This window comes from Chiloscyllium punctatum, unplaced genomic scaffold (genome assembly GCF_047496795.1).
Source record: "Chiloscyllium punctatum isolate Juve2018m unplaced genomic scaffold, sChiPun1.3 scaffold_473, whole genome shotgun sequence".
NCBI classification, from domain to species: domain Eukaryota; kingdom Metazoa; phylum Chordata; class Chondrichthyes; order Orectolobiformes; family Hemiscylliidae; genus Chiloscyllium; species Chiloscyllium punctatum.
In genome coordinates, this window is record NW_027310207.1 from 77589 (window position 1) to 97972 (window position 20384).

The window sequence follows — 20384 nt, forward strand, 5'->3', positions numbered from 1 at the left end:
CCCAGAGACGGGGATAGAGGGGGAACGGGATAAAGACCCAGAGGGGGAGACGGGGATAGAGGGGGAACAGGATAAAGACCCAGAGGGGGAGACGGGGATAGAGGGGGAACAGGATAAAGACCCAGAGACGGGGATAGAGGGGGAACGGGATAAAGGTCCAGAGACGGGGATAGAGGGGGAACGGGATAAAGACCCAGAGGGGGGAGACGGGGATAGAGGGGGAACAGGATAAAGACCCAGAGACGGGGATAGGGGGGGAACAGGATAAAGACCCAGAGACGGGGATAGAGGGGGGACGGGATAAAGACCCAGAGACGGGGATACAGGGGAGATCGGGATAAAGACCCAGAGACGGGGATAGAGGGGGAACGGGATAAAGACCCAGAGGGGGAGACGGGGATAGAGGGGGAACAGGATAAAGACCCAGAGGGGGAGACGGGGATAGAGGGGGAATGGGATAAAGACCCAGAGGGGGAGACGGGGATAGAGGGGGAACGGGATAAAGACCCAGAGGGGGAGACGGGGTTAGAGGGGGAATGGGATAAAGACCCAGAGGGGGAGACGGGGATAGAGGGGGGAACGGGATAAAGACCCAGAGGGGGAGACGGGGATAGAGGGGGAACGGGATAAAGATCCAGAGATGGGGATAGAGGGGGAATGAGATAAAGACCCAGAGGGGGAGACGGGGATAGAGCGGGAACGGGATAAAGACCCAGAGGGGGAGACAGGGATAGAGGGGGAACGGGATAAAGATCCAGAGACGGGGATAGAGGGGGAATGGGATAAAGACCCAGAGACTGGGATAGAGGGGGTACGGGATGTAGACCCTGAGGGGGAGACGGGGATAGAGGGGGAACGGGATAAAGACCCAGAGGGGGAGACAGGGATAGAGGGGGAACGGGATAAAGATCCAGAGGGGGAGACGGGGATAGAGGGGGAACGGGATAAAGATCCAGAGACGGGGATAGAGGGGGAACGGGATAAAGACCCAGAGGGGGAGACAGGGATAGAGGGGGAACGGGATAAAGATCCAGAGACGGGGATAGAGGGGGAACGGGATAAAGACCCAGAGACGGGGATAGAGGGGGAACGGGATAAAGACCCAGAGGGGGAGACAGGGATAGAGGGGGAACGGGATAAAGATCCAGAGACTGGGATAGAGGGGGAACGGGATAAAGACCCAGAGACGGGGATAGAGGGGGAACGGGATAAAGACCCAGAGACGGGGGATAGAGGGGGAACGGGATAAAGACCCAGAGACGGGGATAGAGGGGGAACGGGATAAAGACCCAGAGACGGGGATAGAGGGGGAACGGGATAACGACCCAGAGACTGGGATAGAGGGGGAACGGGATAACGACCCAGAGACTGGGATAGAGGGGGAACGGGATAAAGACCCAGAGACGGGGATAGAGGGGGAACGGGATAAAGACCCAGAGACGTGGATAGAGGGGGAACGGGATAAAGACCCAGAGACTGGGATAGAGGGGGAACGGGATAAAGACCCAGAGACGGGGATAGAGGGGGAACGGGATAAAGACCCAGAGACGGGGATAGAGGGGGAACGGGATAAAGACCCAGAGACGGGGATAGAGGGGGAACGGGATAAAGACCCAGAGACGGGGATAGAGGGGGAACGGGATAAAGACCCAGAGACGGGGATAGAGGGGGAACGGGATAAAGACCCAGAGACTGGGATAGAGGGGGAACGGGATAAAGACCCAGAGACGGGGATAGAGGGGGAACGGGATAAAGACCCAGAGACGGGGATAGAGGGGGAACGGGATAAAGACCCAGAGACTGGGATAGAGGGGGAACGGGATAAAGACCCAGAGACGGGGATAGAGGGGGAACGGGATAAAGACCCAGAGACGGGGATAGAGGGGGAACGGGATAAAGACCCAGAGACGGGGATAGAGGGGGAACGGGATAAAGACCCAGAGACGGGGATAGAGGGGGAACGGGATAAAGACCCAGAGACGGGGATAGAGGGGGAACGGGATAAAGACCCAGAGACGGGGATAGAGGGGGAACGGGATAAAGACCCAGAGACGGGGATAGAGGGGGAACGGGATAAAGACCCAGAGACTGGGATAGAGGGGGAACGGGATAAAGACCCAGAGACGGGGATAGAGGGGGAACGGGATAAAGACCCAGAGACGGGGATAGAGGGGGAACGGGATAAAGACCCAGAGACTGGGATAGAGGGGGAACGGGATAAAGACCCAGAGACGGGGATAGAGGGGGAACGGGATAAAGACCCAGAGACGGGGATAGAGGGGGAACGGGATAAAGACCCAGAGACGGGGATAGAGGGGGAACGGGATAAAGACCCAGAGACGGGGATAGAGGGGGAACGGGATAAAGACCCAGAGACTGGGATAGAGGGGGAACGGGATAAAGACCCAGAGACGGGGATAGAGGGGGAACGGGATAAAGACCCAGAGACGGGGATAGAGGGGGCACGGGATAAAGACCCAGAGACGGGGATAGAGGGGGAACGGGATAAAGACCCAGAGACGGGGATAGAGGGGGAACGGGATAAAGACCCAGAGGGGGAGACGGGGATAGAGGGGGAACGGGATAAAGACCCAGAGACGGGGATAGAGGGGGAACGGGATAAAGACCCAGAGGGGGAGACGGGGATAGAGGGGGAACGGGATAAAGACCCAGAGTGGGAGACGGGGATAGAGGGGGAACGGGATAAAGACCCAGAGACGGGGATAGAGGGGGAACGGGATAAAGACCCAGAGTGGGAGACGGGGATAGAGGGGGAACGGGATAAAGACCCAGAGACGGGGATAGAGGGGGAACGGGATAAAGACCCAGAATGGGAGACGGGGATAGAGGGGGAACGTGATAAAGACCCAGAGGGGGAGACGGGGATCGAGGAGCTGGATAGGGTGGTGCTGAGGAATGGCCTTTACATATGCCCTCTTGTGGATTCCGTACTATCCCGTGCGCTGTCTGCTGGCAGGTTCCGGGGAGGGGGGTGGGGGGGGGTGGGGGGGGGGGGGGTGGTAGGGGGTGGAGTTGGTGCCTGGTGTTGGGGGGCTGGCAGAGGGTGGGAATGGGAAATACACCGAGGACTGCGTGGGGCTGAATCACAGGCAGGATCTGTTACTTGACGAGGCCACTCTGTCCCTCTTGCGTTTGTCAACCCGTTCGACGGGACCCGAAGATTTTAACATTCCCTGGGCTCCTGCTCCCCTTTCTGACCCTTCGGCCCTTCGACCCCCCCCCCCCCCAGCTCGGCACCTGTCACAGACTCTGCTCCCTCCGCCATTTCTCTGAGTGTTTCCCCCCCCCCCTCTCCATACCCTCCCCTAATTACCCCTCTCCCTCCCCACCCCATACCCTCCCCAATTACCTACTCCCCACCTTTTACCCCATTATCCCTCCTGTTATCCCCCTGTTAACCCCCCTGTTACCCTGTTACACCCATTGCCCCACTGTTACCCCTCCTGTTACACCCCTGTTACCCCGTTACCCCATTACCCCTCCTGTTACCCCCATTTTACCCCATTACTTTCCTGTTACCCCTTCCTGTTACCCCCATTACCCCGTTACCCCCATTACCCCTCCTGTTACCCCCATTATCCCCGTTACCTTTCCTGTTACCCCACCTGTTACCCCTTTTACCCCATTACCAAATTACCCCATTACCCCATTACCTCTCCTGTTACCCTGTTACCCTCCTGTTACCCCTCCTGTTACCCCCCTGTTACCCCATTACCTCTCCTGTTACCCCATTACCTCTCCTGTTACCCCCTGTTACCTCATTATCCCCTGTTACCCCATTACCCCTCCTATTACCACTGTTATCCCGGTTACCCCATTAACCCTCCTATTACCTCACCTGTTAACCGTTACCCCCATTACCCCCATTACCCCATTACCCCTGTTACCCCTGTTGTCCCCTGTTACCCCATTACCCCTCCTGTTACCTCACCTGTTAACCATTACCCCATTACCCCATTACCCCTGTTACCCCGTTAACCCATTCCCCCTCCTGTTCCTCGTTATCCCCTGTTACCCCTCCTGTGAACCCGTTACCCCTCCTGTTACCCCCTGTTGCCCCATTACGCCCTGTTACCCCGTTACCCCTCCTGTTACCCTTCCTGTTACCCCTGTTGCCCCATTACGCCCTGTTACCCCGTTACCCCTCCTGTTACCCCTCCTGTTACCCCTGTTGCCCCATTACGCCCTGTTACCCCGTTACCCCTCCTGTTACCCCACCTGTTACCCCTGTTACCCCATTACCTCACCTCTTACCCCGTTATCCCCTGTTACCCCACCTGTTACCCCTGTTACTACCATTACCCCATTACCCCTCCTGTTACCCCGCTTATCCCCTGTTACCCCTTTACCGCTCCTGTCACCCCCGTTATCCCCTGTTACCCTCCTGTTACCCCTGTTACCCCATTATCCCCATTACCCCATTACCCCTCCTGTTACCCCAGTTTCCCCATTACCCAATTACCCCTCCTGTTATCCCCATTATCCCCGTTACCCCATTACCTCTCCTGTTACCCCTGTTATCCCCGTTACCCCACCTGTTACCCATGTTACTCCCGTTACCCCATTACCCCATTACCCCTGTTACCCCCATTATCCCCTGTTTCCCCATTACCCCTCCTGTTACCCCATTACGCCCATTACCCCACCTATTACCCCTGTTACTCCCATTACCCCATTGGCCCTGTTTCCCCATTACCCCTCCTGTTACCCCTGTTACCCCATTACCCCTCCTGTTACCCCCATTACCCCATTACCCTTCCTGTTACTCCCGTTATCCCCTGTTACCCCATTACCCCGTTACCCCACCTGTTACTCCTGTTACTCCCATTACCCCATTACCCCTGTTGCCCCATTACCCCTCCTGTTACCCCGGTTACCCCATTACCCCTGTTACTCTATTACCCCTCCTGTTACTCCCATTACCCCGTTACCCCTCCTGTTACCCCCGTTATCCCCGTTACCCCACCTGTTACTCCCGTTACCCCATTTCCCCCCCCGATACCCCATTACCCCCTGGTACCTCAATACCCTGTTACCCCGTTACCCCATTACCCCTCCTGTTACCCTACCTGTTACCCCATTACCCCACCTATTATCCCCGTTACCCCATTACCCCTCCTGTTACCCCACCTGTTATCCATGTTATCACCGTTATCCCCCATTACCCCGTTACCCCTCCTGTTATCCCCATTATCCCCGTTACCCCACCTGTTACTCCCGTTACCCCATTTCCCCCCGATACCCCATTACCCCCTGGTACCTCAATACCCTGTTACCCCGTTACCCCATTACCCCTCCTGTTACCCTACCTGTTACCCCATTACCCCACCTATTATCCCCCGTTACCCCATTACCCCTCCTGTTACCCCACCTGTTATCCCTGTTATCACCATTATCCCCCATTACCCCATTACCCCTCCTGTTACCCCAATTATCCCCTGTTATCCCCATTATCCCCTGTTACCCCCATTACCCCTCCAGTTACCCCCATTACCCCTCCTGTTACCCCATTATCGCCTGTTACCCCCCTTACCCCACCTGTTACTCCTGTTACACATTACCCCTGTTACCCAATTACCCCTCCTGATACACCTGTTACCCTGTTACCCCATTACCCCATTACCCCTGTTACCCCATTATCCCTCCTATTACCCCCTGTATCCCCTGTTTCCACATTACCCCCATTACCCATTACTCTTCCTGTTACCCTGTTACACCTATTACCCCTGTTACACCTCCTGTTACCCCCATTACCCCTGTTGTTACCCCTGTTGCCCCCATTACCCCTCCTGTTACCCATTACCCCTCCTATTACCCCCTGGAGCCCTGTTTCTGCATTACCCCATTACCCCCATTACCCCTCCTGTTACCCTGTTACACCTATTACCTTCCTGTTACCCCACCTGTTACCCCCATTGCCCCCATTACCCCCATTACCCCCATTACCCCTGTTACATCCTGTTAGCCCCATTACCCCCTGTTACCCCCATTGCCCCCTGTTACCTGCATTACCCTGTTAACCCCTTTTACCCCCATTACTACCCGTTACCCCCGTTACCCCCTTACCCCATTACCCATGTTACCCCATTACCCCCTTTTACCCTGTTACCCATGTTACCCCCGTTACCCGTGTTACCCCTTTTACCCCCATTACTACCCGTTACCCCCATTACCCCATTACTCCATTACCCCTGTTACCTGTGTTACCCCGTTACCCCATTACCCCATTACCCTGTTACCCCATTACACCTGTTACCCCTGTAATCCCCGTTACCCCTGTTACCCCCATTACCCCTTGTTACCTCCTGTTACCCCCGTTACCCCTGTTACCCCCATTACCCCTTGTTACCTCCTGTTACCTCCTGTTACCCCCGTTACTCCCGTTACCCCTGTCACCCTGTTACCCTCATTATCCCTGTTAACCCCGTTGCCCCATTGCCCCGTTGCCCCGTTAACCCCTGTTACCCCGTTAACCCCTGTTACCCCGGTTACCCCGTTACCCCCGTTACCCCTTGTTACCTCCTGTAACCCCCGTTACTCCTGTTACCCCCGTTACCCCTGTAACTCCTGTTACCCCCGTTACCCCTGTAACCCCCGTTACTCCTGTTACCCCCGTTACCCCTGTAACCCCCGTTACTCCTGTTACCCTTGTTACCCCTGTAAGCCCCGTTACTCCTGTTACCCTTGTTACCCCTGTTACCCCCGTTTACTCCTGTTACCCCGTTACCCCTGTTACCCCTGTTACCCCTGTTACTCCTGTTACCCCTGTTACCCTATTACCCCTATTACCCTAATACCCCTGTTACCCTTGTTACCCCTGTTACCCCCGCAGGATTGCCAGGCCGGCCTGAACTTTGCTGATGAGACTGAAGCCTCCCGTTTCCTGGAGATTGTGGAGGAGAAGATTAAACTGAGACAAAACCGGCACGGTGAGGGGGCAATTGGGGCCACGAGGGGAGGGCAAGGCATGGTGAGGGGGCAATTGGGGCCACGAGGGGAGGGCAAGGCATGGTGAGGGGGCAATTGGAGCCACGAGGGGAGGGCAAGGCATGGTGAGGGGGCAATTGGGGCCACGAGGGGAGGGCAAGGCATGGTGAGGGGGCAATTGGAGCCACGAGGGGAGGGCAAGGCATGGTGAGGGGGCAATTGGGGCCACGAGGGGAGGGCAAGGCATGGTGAGGGGGCAATTGGGGCCACAAGGGGAGGGCAAGGCATGGTGAGGGGGCAATTGGAGCCACGAGGGGAGGGCAAGGCATGGTGAGGGGGCAATTGGGGCCACGAGGGGAGGGCAAGGCATGGTGAGGGGGCAATTGGGGCCACGAGGGGAGGGCAAGGCATGGTGAGGGGGCAATTGGGGCCACGAGGGGAGGGCAAGGCATGGTGAGGGGGCAATTGGGGCCACGAGGGGAGGGCAAGGCATGGTGAGGGGGCAATTGGGACCATGAGGGGGGTGTCGAGGTTCTGCGATGGGGCAATTGAGGGTGTGAGGGGCTGTTTAGGCACAGTGAGGGGTCAATTGGGGCAGTGAGGGGTGTTTAGGCACAGTGAGGGGTCAATTGGGGCAGTGAGGGGTGTTGAGGCACAGTGAGGGGCAATTGGGGCTGTGACGGGAAGGTGAGGGGGCAATTGGGGACGTGAGGGGATGTTGGCACGGGGAGGGGGCAATTGGGGCTGTGGAAGGGTAAGGTGGTAACTAAGACATGTTGATGGGGTAATTGAGACAGTAAAGGGATAATTGAGACAGGGTGGGGATAACTGGGGGTAACTGAGACGGGTGAGGGGGTAACTGGGACAGGGTGAGGGGGTAACTGGGACAGGGTGAGAGGGTAACTGGGACAGGGTGAGGGGGTAACTGGGACAGGGTGAGGGGGTAACTGGGACAGGGTGAGAGGGTAACTGGTACAGGGTGAGGGGGTAATTGGGACAGGGTGAGAGGGTAACTGGGACAGGGTGAGAGGGTAACTGGGACAGGGTGAGGGGGTAAATGAGACAGGGTGGGGGGTAACTGAGACAGGGTGAGGGGGTATTTGGGACAGGGTGAGGGGGTAACTGGGACAGGGTGAGGGGGTAACTGGGACAGGGTGAGGGGGTAACTGAGACAGGGTGAGGGGGTAACTGGGACAGGGTGAGGGGGTAACTGAGACAGGCTGAAGGGGTAATTGGGACGCTGTGAGGGGGTAACTGGGACAGGGTGAGGGGGTAATTGAGACACGGTGAGGGGGTAATTGAGACAGGGTGAGGGGGTAATTGAGACACGGTGAGGGGGTAACTGAGACAGGGTGAGGGGGTAAATGAGACACGGTGAGGGGGTAATTGAGACAGGATGAGGGGGTAATTGAGACAGGGTGAGGGGGTAACTGGGACAGGGTGAGAGGGTAACTGGGACAGGGTGAGGGGGTAACTGGGACAGGGTGAGAGGGTAACTGGGACAGGGTGAGGGGGTAACTGGGACAGGGTGAGGGGGTAACTGGGACACGGTGAGGGGGTAACTGGGACAGGGTGAGAGGGTAACTGGGACAGGGTGAGAGGGTAACTGGGACAGGGTGAGGGGGTATTTGGGACAGGGTGAGAGGGTAACTGGGACAGGGTGAGAGGGTAACTGGGACAGGGTGAGAGGGTAACTGGGACAGGGTGAGGGGGTAACTGAGACAGGGTGGGGGGTAACTGAGACAGGGTGAGGGGGTAACTGGGACAGGGTGAGGGGGTAACTGGGACAGGGTGAGGGGGTAACTGAGACAGGGTGAGGGGGTAACTGGGACAGGGTGAGGGGGTAACTGAGACAGGGTGAGGGGGTAACTGAGACAGGATGAGGGGGTAATTGGGACAGGGTGAGAGGGTAACTGAGACAGGCTGAAGGGGTAATTGGGACGCTGTGAGGGGGTAACTGGGACAGGGTGAGGGGGTAACTGGGACAGGGTGAGAGGGTAACTGGGACAGGGTGAGGGGGTAATTGGGACAGGGTGAGGGGGTAACTGAGACAGGGTGAGAGGGTAACTGGGACAGGGTGAGAGGGTAACTGGGACAGGGTGAGGGGGTAATTGAGACAGGGTGAGGGGGTAACTGGGACAGGGTGAGGGGGTAACTGGGACAGGGTGAGAGGGTAACTGGGACAGGGTGAGAGGGTAACTGGGACAGGGTGAGGGGGTAATTGGGACAGGGTGAGAGGGTAACTGAGACAGGCTGAAGGGGTAATTGGGACGCTGTGAGGGGGTAACTGGGACAGGGTGAGGGGGTAATTGAGACACGGTGAGGGGGTAATTGAGACAGGGTGAGGGGGTAATTGAGACACGGTGAGGGGGTAACTGAGACAGGATGAGGGGGTAATTGAGACAGGGTGAGGGGGTAACTGAGACAGGGTGAGGGGGTAACTGAGACAGGGTGAGGGGGTAATTGAGACAGGGTGAGGGGGTAATTGAGACACGGTGAGGGGGTAATTGAGTCAGGGTGAGGGGGTAATTGAGACAGGGTGAGGGGGTAATTGAGACACGGTGAGGGGGTAACTGAGACAGGGTGAGGGGGTAATTGAGTCAGGGTGAGGGGGTATTTGGGACAGGGTGAGGGGGTAATTGAGACAGGATGGGGGGTAATTGAGACAGGGTGAGGGGGTAATTGAGTCAGGGTGAGGGGGTATTTGGGACAGGGTGAGGGGGTAATTGAGACAGGATGGGGGGTAATTGAGACAGGGTGAGGGGGTAATTGAGACAGGGTGAGGGGGTAATTGAGACAGGGTGAGGGGGTAATTGAGACAGGGTAAGGGGGTAATTGAGACAGGATGGGGGGTAATTGAGACAGGGTGAGGGGGTAATTGAGTCAGGGTGAGGGGGTATTTGGGACAGGGTGAGGGGGTAATTGAGACAGGATGGGGGGTAATTGAGACACGGTGAGGGGGTAATTGAGACAGGGTGAGGGGGTAATTGAGACAGGGTGAGGGGGTAATTGAGACAGAGTGAGGGGGTAATTGAGACAGGGTGAGGGGGTAATTGAGACAGGGTGAGGGGGTAACTGAGACAGGGTGAGGGGGTAACTGAGACAGGGTGAAGGGGTAATTGAGTCAGGGTGAGGGGGTAATTGAGACACGGTGAGGGGGTAATTGAGTCAGGGTGAGGGGGTAACTGAGACAGGGTGAGGGCGTAATTGAGTCAGGGTGAGGGGGTAATTGAGTCAGGGTGAGGGGGTATTTGGGACAGGGTGAGGGGGTAATTGAGACAGGATGGGGGGTATTTGAGACACGGTGAGGGGGTAATTGAGACAGGGTGAGGGGGTAATTGAGACAGGGTGAGGGGGTAATTGAGACAGGATGGGGGGTAATTGAGACAGGATGGGGGGTAATTGAGACAGGATGGGGGTAATTGAGACACGGTGAGGGGGTAATTGAGACACGGTGAGGGGGTAATTGAGACAGGGAGAGGGGGTAATTGAGACAGGATGGGGGGTAATTGAGACAGGATGGGGGTAATTGAGACAGGATGAGGGGGTAATTGAGACACGGTGAGGGGGTAATTGAGACAGGATGGGGGGTAATTGAGACAGGATGGGGGGTAATTGAGACAGGGTGAGGGGGTAATTGAGACACGGTTAGGGGGTAATTGAGACACGGTGAGGGGGTAATTGAGACACGGTGAGGGGGTAATTGAGACACGGTGAGGGGGTAATTGAGACAGGATGGGGGGTAATTGAGACAGGATGGGGGGTAATTGAGACACGGTGAGGGGGTAATTGAGACAGGAAGGGGGGGTAATTGAGACAGGGTGAGGGGGTAATTGAGACAGGATGGGGGGGTAATTGAGACAGGGTGAGGGGTAATTGAGACAGGATGGGGGGGTAATTGAGACACAGTGAGGGGGTAATTGAGACAGGATGAGGGGGTAATTGAGACAGGATGGGGGGGTAATTGAGACACGGTGAGGGTGTAATTGAGACACGGTGAGGGGGTAATTGAGACAGGATGGGGGGGGTAATTGGGACAGGATGGGGGGGTAATTGGGACAGGGTGAGGGTGTAATTGAGACAGGATGGGGGGGTAATTGAGACAGGATGGGGGGGTAATTGAGACAGGATGGGGGGGTAATTGAGACACAGTGAGGGGGTAATTGAGACAGGGTGAGGGGGTAACTGAGACAGGATGGGGGGGTAATTGAGACAGGGTGAGGGTGTAATTGAGACAGGATGGGGGGGTAATTGAGACAGGATGGGGGGGTAATTGAGACACAGTGAGGGGGTAATTGAGACAGGATGGGGGGGTAATTGAGACGCAGTGAGGGTGTAATTGAGACACGGTGAGGGGGTGATTGGGACGTGGTTAGGGGGTGATTGGGACGTGGTGAGGGGGTGATTGAGACACGGTGAGGGGGTAATTGGGACAGGATGGGGGGGTAATTGAGACACGGTGAGGGTGTAATTGAGACACGGTGAGGGTGTAATTGAGACACGGTGAGGGGGTAATTGGGACAGGATGGGGGGGTAATTGAGACACGGTGAGGGTGTAATTGAGACACGGTGAGGGTGTAATTGAGACACGGTGAGGGGGTAATTGAGACACGGTGAGGGGGTAATTGGGACAGGATGGGGGGGTAATTGAGACACGGTGAGGGGGTAATTGAGACGTGTTGAGGGGGTAATTGTGATGGCGTACACACTAACCGTGCCTCTCTCCTTCTCCCCTCTTGCACCCCCCCCTCCCAGAGAAACGCCCATCGGTGAAGCCCCCATTACCACAGGCCCCTGAAGGTGAGTTGGAGCCCCACCCCCACCCCCACCGTCGGGCAGTGCCCTGCTAATGCCCCCTCGGGCAAAGGACCAACCCTCCTTTAGGAACGGGCCGTCCTCACTCTCCACCTCCCAGCACGGTGCCAGTCCAATTCGGTGGGCGGGGGGGGGGGGGGGGCCAGGAAGAGACCAGTCTGCCCTTCGACAGCCCTCATCCACGTGGGTTGGGTGGGGGTAAGTGGGAGTCAACCTATTCACACCCTCGCTGGCTCATCACTCTCCCCAAACCCCAGGAGGCGCGCCAGGGCCCAGAACAACGCTCGGCGTGATGCTTTCACAGTCGAATATCCATTGTCTAGATAAAAAAGACATTGGGCCAGCACGGAGCAATGGGATTTGGCTCCGAACTCTGGGTGGGAATGGGGGAAGGCGGATGGGGGGGTGGGAATGGTGGGTTATTGGGGTGGGAGTTGGGAACGGGGGTGGGGTTGTGTAAATCATTAAGACCCTCTCTCTCTCCGGTTCAGGTCGGAGGGCGTCCGTACCATTGCCTCAGGCCCCCCTAGTGGACACGGGCGGTGAGTAAAGACCAGCCACGTTCAGATCTGGGTGGGTGGTCCATGGGTTTGTAACCCCCCACAACTCGTCTCCCCTACACCCCCAGCCAAACCCACCTTCCTCCCTCGATCCCCGTCTCCCCCTCTGGGTCTTTATCCCGTTCCCCCTCTATCCCTGTCTCTGGGTCTTTATCCCATCCCCCCTCTATCCCCGTCTCCCCCTCTGGGTCTTTATCCCGTTCCCCCTCTATCCCCGTCTCTGGGTCTTTATCCCGTTCCCCCTCGATCCCCGTCTCCCCCTCTGGGTCTTTATCCCGTTCCCCCTCTATCCCCGTCTCTGGGTCTTTATCCCATTCCCCCTCTATCCCCGTCTCTGGGTCTTTATCCCATTCCCCCTTTATCCCCGTCTCCCCCTCTGGGTCTTTATCCCGTTCCCCCTCTATCCCCCCCTCTGGGTCTTTATCCCGTTCCCCCTCTATCCCCGTCTCTGGGTCTTTATCCCGTTCCCCTCTACCCCCGTCTCTGGGTCTTTATCCCATTCCCCCTCTATCCCCGTCTCTGGGTCTTTATCCCATTCCCCCTCTATCCCCGTCTCTGGGTCTTTATCCCATTCCCCCTTTATCCCCGTCTCCCCCTCTGGGTCTTTATCCCGTTCCCCCTCTATCCCCGTCTCTGGGTCTTTATCCCGTTCCCCCTCTATCCCCGTCTCTGGGTCTTTATCCCGTTCCCCCTCTATCCCCATCTCTGGGTCTTTATCCCGTTCCCCCTCTACCCCCGTCTCTGGGTCTTTATCCCATTCCCCCTCTATCCCCGTCTCTGGGTCTTTATCCCATTCCCCCTCTATCCCCGTCTCTGGGTCTTTATCCCATTCCCCCTTTATCCCCGTCTCCCCCTCTGGGTCTTTATCCCGTTCCCCCTCTATCCCCGTCTCTGGGTCTTTATCCCGTTCCCCCTCTATCCCCGTCTCTGGGTTTTTATCCCGTTCCCCCTCTACCCCCGTCTCTGGGTCTTTATCCCATTCCCCCTCTATCCCCGTCCCTGGGTCTTTATCCCGTTCCCCCTCTACCCCCGTCTCTGGGTCTTTATCCCGTTCCCCCTCTATCCCAGTCTCTGGGTCTTTATCCCGTTCCCCCTCTATCCCCGTCTCTGGGTCTTTATCCCGTTCCCCCTCTACCCCCGTCTCTGGGTCTTTATCCCGTCCCCCCTCTATCCCCGTCTCTGGGTCTTTATCCCATCCCCCATCTATCCCCGTCTCCCCCTCTGGGTCTTTATCCCGTTCCCCCTCTATCCCCATCTCTGGGTCTTTATCCCATTCCCCCTCTATCCCCGTCTCCCCCTCTGGGTCTTTATCCCGTTCCCCCTCTATCCCCGTCTCTGGGTCTTTATCCCGTCCCCCCTCTATCCCCGTCTCCCCCTCTGGGTCTTTATCCCGTTCCCCCTCTATCCCTGTCTCCCCCTCTGGGTCTTTATCCCATTCCCCCTCTATCCCAGTCTCTGGGTCTTTATCCCGTTCCCCCTCTGGGTCTTTATCCCGTGCCCCCTCTATCCCTGTCTCCCCCTCTGGGTCTTTATCCCGATCCCGCTCTATCCCGGTCTCTGGGTCTTTATCCCGTTCCCCCTCTATCCCCGTCTCCCCCTCTGGGTCTTTATCCCGTTCCCCCTCTATCCCCGTCTCCCCCTCTGGGTCTTTATCCCGTTCCCCCTCTATCCCTGTCTCTGGGTCTTTATCCCGTTCCCCCTCTATCCCCGTCTCTGGGTCTTTATCCCATTCCCCCTCTATCCCCGTCTCTGGGTCTTTATCCCATTCCCCCTCTATCCCCGTCTCCCCCTCTGGGTCTTTATCCCGTTCCCCCTCTATCCCCCTCTGGGTCTTTATCCCATTCCCCCTCTATCCCAGTCTCTGGGTCTTTATCCCGTTCCCCCTCTGGATCTTTATCCCGTTCCCCCTCTATCCCTGTCTCCCCCTCTGGGTCTTTATCCCGTTCCCCCTCTATCCCCGTCTCTGGGTCTTTATCCCATTCCCCCTCTATCCCCGTCTCTGGGTCTTTATCCCGTTCCCCCTCTATCCCCGTCTCTGGTTCTTTATCCGGTTCCCCCTCTATCCCCGTCTCCCCCTCTGGGTCTTTATCCCATTCCCCCTCTATCCCCGTCTCCCCCTCTGGGTCTTTATCCCGTTCCCCCTCTATCCCCGTCTCTGGGTCTTTATCCCATTCCCCCTCTATCCCCGTCTCTGGGTCTTTATCCCGTTCCCCCTCTATCCCCGTCTCTGGTTCTTTATCCCGTTCCCCCTCTATCCCCGTCTCCCCCTCTGGGTCTTTATCCCGTTCCCCTCTATCCCTGTCTCCCCCTCTGGGTCTTTATCCCGTTCCCCTCTATCCCTGTCTCCCCCCCGGGTCTTTATCCCATTCCCCCTCTTGGGTTCCAGGGTGCGGCGGGATGGGGGGAATCGTGTCGAGCTGGATCTGGGATCTCCAGGCCGGGGAATGGCATTGGGGTGTTGGTGTGTTCCACGTGGCTTCCCAGGGCCCGGTGACTGCCTCCTGCTGGCGGGTCATGGTCAACGCCGGTCCCTTCTGTTTCCACCCCTCCCCCCAGGGTCAGGATTTCCGCAGCCCAGCGGGTCACTTCCCATGTCCGCGATGGCCATTCCCAATCCAGACATCACGTCATTCCGGTATCGGGCCCTCCCGTCTCCCGCTCCGGCTGAGAAGAGGAAGGGTAAGGGGAAAGGTCGGAAGAAGATGACCAAGGCCGACATTGGAGCACCCAGTAACTTCCAGTGAGTCTCCGCCAACGCGAGGGAGGGGGGGGGGGGGCTGTCAAAGGGGCAATGCCACGCTTCAGGGGAGGGGGGGGGCGAGCCGTGCGCGGTGAGTGGGCGCCGAGGGGCAAACGAGGTCAGGGCGTTGCCTGGGTCAAAGGGTGTGTGTCAGGTCAGAGGTCGAAAGATGTCACGGCGCCAACGGTTGACCCCCCCCCCCACCTCAGCACGCCCTCCAAAGGCTTCCCTCTGGTCGCCCACAGCGCCCCCCCCCGCTGTGGCGGAGGACGCCGAACTGCACACAGCACAGCAAGATCCCATGCCTGGGGAGGTTGGGTGACCGGCAAAGGCCGGGACGGCGAGGGGTGGAGGGAGGGGGGGGGGGCGGGGTCGACCACCTCCGAAGGGTGGGCTCGAGGCGAACGAGAGGGGGGGGTTGGGGTTGGGGTTGGGGGGGGGGGGGTTCATAGAACATCGAACATAGAAGAATACAACGCAGTCCAGGCCCTTTGGCCCTCGATGTTGTGCTGATCCAAGCCCACCTAACCTACACGAGCCCACTATCCTCCATATGCCTATCCAATGCCCATTTAAATGCCCATAAAGAGGGAGAGTCCACCACTGCTACTGGCAGGGCATTCCATGAACTCACGACTCGCTGAGTAAAGAATCTACCCCTAACATCTGTCCTATATCTACCCCCCCTTAATTTAAAGCTATGCCCCCTCGTAATAGCTGACTCCATACGTGGAAAAAGGTTCTCACTGTCAACCCTATCTAAACCCCTAATTATCTTGGACACCTCTATCAAGTCACCCCTAAACCTTCTTTTCTCCAAAGAAAACAACCCCAAGTGCCTCAGCCTTTCCTCATACGATCTTCTGACTATACCAGGCAACATCCTGGTAAACCTCCTCTGCACCCGTTCCAGTGCTTCCCCATCCTTCCTATAGTATGGCGAACAAAACTGCACACAATATTCCAGATGAGGCCGCACCAGAGTCTTATACAACTGCAACATGACCTCAGGACTCCGGAACTCAATTCCTCTACCAATAAAAGCCAGTACGCCATATGCCTTCTTCACCGCACTATTTACCTGGGTGGCAACTTTCAGAGATCTGTGTACATGGACACCAAGATCCCTCTGCTCATCCACACTTCCAAGTATCCGACCATTAGCCCAGTACCCCATCTTCACTCTTACCAAAGTGAATCACCTCACACTTACCCACATTGAACTCCATTTGCCACCTTTCTGCCCAGCTCTGCAGCTTATCTATATCCCGCTGTAACCTGCCAAATCCTTCCTCACTGTCTACAACTCCACCGACTTTCGTATCATCCGCAAACTTGCTCACCCAACCTTCTAGCCCCTCCTCCAGGTCATTTATAAAAATGACAAACAGCAATGGTCCCAAAACAGATCCTTGCGGAACACCGCTAGTAAATGCTCTCCAAGATGAACCTTTACCATCAACTACTACCCTCTGTCTTCTTCCAGCCAGCCAATTCCTAATCCAAACCTCCAACTCACCCTCAATGCTATACCTCCGTATTTTTGCAGTACCCTACCATGGGGAACCTTATCAAACGCCTTACTAAAATCCATATACACCACATCTACGGCTTTACCCTCGTCCACCTCCTTAGTCACCTTCTCAAAGAATTCAATAAGGTTTGTGCCCTTCACAAAACCATGCTGACTATCCTTGATCACATTATTCCTATCCAGATGTTCATAAATCCTATCCCTTACATTCTCTCTAAGACTTTGCCCACAACAGAAGTGAGACTCACCGGCCTATAGTTACTAGGGTTATCCCTACTCCCCTTCTTGAACAAGGGAACCACATTTGCTATCCTCCAGTCTTCTGGCACTATTCCCGTAGACAACGAGGACATAAAAATCAAGGCCAATGGCTCTGCAATCTCCTCCCTTGCTTCCCAGAGAATCCTGGGATAAATGCCATCAGGCCCAGGGGACTTATCTATTTTCACCCTTTCCAGAATTTCCAACACCTCTTCCCTACATACCTCAAAGCCGTCCATTCTAATTAATTGTGACTCAATATTCACATTGGCAACAATGTCCTGTTCCTGAGTGAATACTGACGAAAAGTATTCATTCAGTGTCTCCCCAATCTCTTCAGCCTCCACACACAACTTCCCACTGCTATCCTTGACTGGACCTATTCCTACCCTAGTCATTCTTTTATTCCTGACATACCTATAGAAAGCCTTTGGGTTTTCCCTAATCCTACCAACTAAGGACTTTTCATGTCCCCTCCTTGCTGCTCTTAGCTCTCTCTTCAGATTCTTCCTGGCTACCTTATAACTCTCAATCGCCCCTATTGAACCTTCACGCCTCATCTTTACAGAGGCCGCCCTCTTCCCTTTAACAAGGGATCCCAATTCCTTATTAAACCACGGCTCCCTCACAAGACCCTTTCCTCCCTGCCTGACAGGTACTTACTTATCAAGGACACTCAATAGTTGCTCCTTGAACAAGCTCCACATATCAATTGCGCCCTTCCCTTGAAGCCTATTTTTCCAAGCCACGCATCCTAAGTCATGCCTCACTGCATCATAATTTCCCTGCCCCCAGCTATAACTCTTGCCCTGCAGTGCACACTTATCCCTCTCCATCATGAGAGTAAGTCATCGAATTGAGGTCACTGTCCCCAAAGTGCTCACCTACCTCCAATTCTAACACCTGGTTCGTTAACCAGAACCAAATCCAGTATGGCCTCACCTCTTGTTGGCCTGTCTACATATTGTGTCAGGAAACCCTCCTGCACACATTGGACAAACACCGACCCATCTAACGAACTCGAGCGAGAGCTTTCCCAGTCAATATCTGGGAAGTTAAAGACCCCCATAGCAACCACCTTATTACTTTCACTCTTCTCCTGAATCATCCTCGCAATCCTTTCTTCTACATCTCTAGGACTATTAGGAGGCCTGTAGAAAACTCCTAACAGGGTGACCTCACCTTTCCTATTTCTAACCTCAGCCCAAACTGCCTCAGATGGCGAGTCTTCATCCATCGTCCTTTCCACCGCTGTAATACTATCTTTGACAAGCAATGCCACACCCCCCCCTCTTTTACCCCCACCTCTGACCCTACTAAAACATTTAAACCCTGGAACCTGCAACAGCCAATCCTGTCCCTGTTCTACCCATGTCTCCGTAATAGCCACAACATTGAAATCCCAGGGACCAACCCACGCTGCAAGTTCACCTACCTTATTTCGTATACTTCTTGCATTGAAGTATACATACTTCAAGCCACTTTCCGGTTTACAGGCACCCCCCTTTGAGATTGATACCATGTTCCTAACTACCCTACACTCCAGGCCTTGCACCCTAAAGTTCAGGGGGTTTGTTGTTGTGGGGGGGGGTGGAGAGGTCAGTGGGAGGGGGATGTGAGGAGGGGGGTGTGCTGGGGAGGGGAAGCGGGTGTTTCGGGATTGGGGTTGGGGGAGGGGGGTGGTGTTGGCGAACGGTTTTCGGGGGTGGGGGGGGCAGTGGGACATGCCGTTGACTTCCTCCTGTCTCCCTCACAGGCACGTGGGCCACGTCGGTTGGGATCCGAGCAAAGGCTTTGATGTGAGTCAGCGCACCTTCCTCTCGACCAGGAGACCGACGCGGGCTCTTCTGCCCCTCTCCCCCGTCCTGCTATCCCACCGGACTGCCATTCTCTGTCTACGATGCGGCCCATTCCTCCCACCGTGACCATACTAGCTCGTCACTCCCTGGTGCCAACCTTTTACCCCATATTCCCTGTTAACCCCCAGACCCCCCCACTCTGACCCGGAACACCATCCCAAGGCCCTCGTTATTCCTCAACTTATCCTTCCCCCCTCATTCCCAGGCACTGTCTGAGGGAGAGGGGACCACCCTCTGCCAACCTCCCCTCCCCTCCTTGCTGAGGTTCCCCATCCCTGGAAGGGTTGGTTGTGAACGACTGTGTGTTCTCTCTCTCTCTCTCTCTCTCTCTCTGTGGCGTGTTCACTGTCCTTCCTATAACCTGGGACCTACAACAGCCAGATACTTGCGTAATGCCTCACACGGGTTTCGTACGGTTTCCCACACCACCCCTCACTGTCACTGTTCAAAAACACCAAGGTGCTGCCAATTTCGTAAACTACTCTCTCCATCTGACCTGCGCACCCCCCCCCACCCACCTGACCGTTCTGTGATCTGGGCCCTAAACACCCAGCTCTCTCTCTGCACCTTACCCCTGACTCCTGGTGGATTTGTACCCCCCCCCCACCTCTGATTTTAGACAGAGTGGGAATGGGCAATGGGAAGGGTATCTCAGTCTGACACAGCTCGACCCTTCCTCTGTTATTGTGAGAGTGATGGTGTAGGGGGCTGGAGGAGGGGACGGAGAGAAGGAGGTGGGTGTAGGGGGCTGGAGGAGGGGACGGAGATAGGGAGGGGGTGTAGGGGCTGGAGGAGGGGACGGGGATAGGGAGGGGGTGTAGGGGGCTGGAGGAGGGGACGGGGATAGGGAGGGGGTGTAGGGGCTGGAGGAGGGGACGGGGATAGGGAGGGGGTGTAGGGGCTGGAGGAGGGGACGGGGATAGTGAGGGGGTGTAGGGGGCTGGAGGAGGGGACGGAGATAGGGAGGGGGTGTAGGGGGCTGGAGGAGGGGACGGGGATAGGGAGGGGGTGTAGGGGGCTGGAGGGGGGGACGGAGATAGGGAGGGGGTGTAGGGGGCTGGAGGAGGGGACAGAGATAGGGAGGGGGTGTAGGGGCTGGAGGAGGGGACGGAGATAGGGAGGGGGTGTAGGGGGCTGGAGGAGGGGACGGGGATAGGGAGGGGGTGTAGGGGGCTGGAGGAGGGGACGGAGATAGGGAGGGGGTGTAGGGACTGGAGGAGGGAACGGAGATAGGGAGGGGGTGTAGGGGGCTGGAGGAGGGGACGGAGATAGGGAGGGGGTGTAGGGGTTGGAGGAGGGGACGGGGATAGGGAGGGGGTGTAGGGGCTGGAGGAGGGGACAGGGATAGGGAGGGGATGTAGGGGCTGGAGGAGGGGACGGAGATAGGGAGGGGGTGTAGGGGCTGGAGGAGGGGACAGGGATAGGGAGGGGATGTAGGGGCTGGAGGAGGGGACAGGGATAGGGAGGGGGTGTAGGGGCTGGAGGAGGGGACGGAGATAGGGAGGGGGTGTAGGGGCTGGAGGAGGTGACGGAGATAGGGAGGGGGTGTAGGGGCTGGAGGAGGGGGCGGGGATAGGGAGGGAGTGTAGGGGCTGGAGGAGGGGGCGGAGATAGGGAGGGGGTGTAGGGGCTGGAGGAGGGGACGGGGATAGGGAGGGGGTGTAGGG

At 56.8% G+C, this 20384-nt stretch overlaps 1 protein-coding gene across 2 annotated transcripts in view; it reads left to right on the forward strand.

The window, feature by feature from the left end:
* wasb (WASP actin nucleation promoting factor b) overlaps window positions 1–20384 on the forward strand; it is a 51612-nt gene that overhangs the window by 25180 nt on the left and 6048 nt on the right. For both annotated transcript variants that reach the window (XM_072567545.1, XM_072567544.1), the window contains exons 4-8: window positions 6854–6950; window positions 11704–11748; window positions 12255–12305; window positions 14880–15063; window positions 18615–18657. In XM_072567545.1, the coding sequence (XP_072423646.1) occupies window positions 6854–6950; window positions 11704–11748; window positions 12255–12305; window positions 14880–15063; window positions 18615–18657 (420 nt within the window). The remainder of the gene's footprint in view (window positions 1–6853; window positions 6951–11703; window positions 11749–12254; window positions 12306–14879; window positions 15064–18614; window positions 18658–20384) is intronic.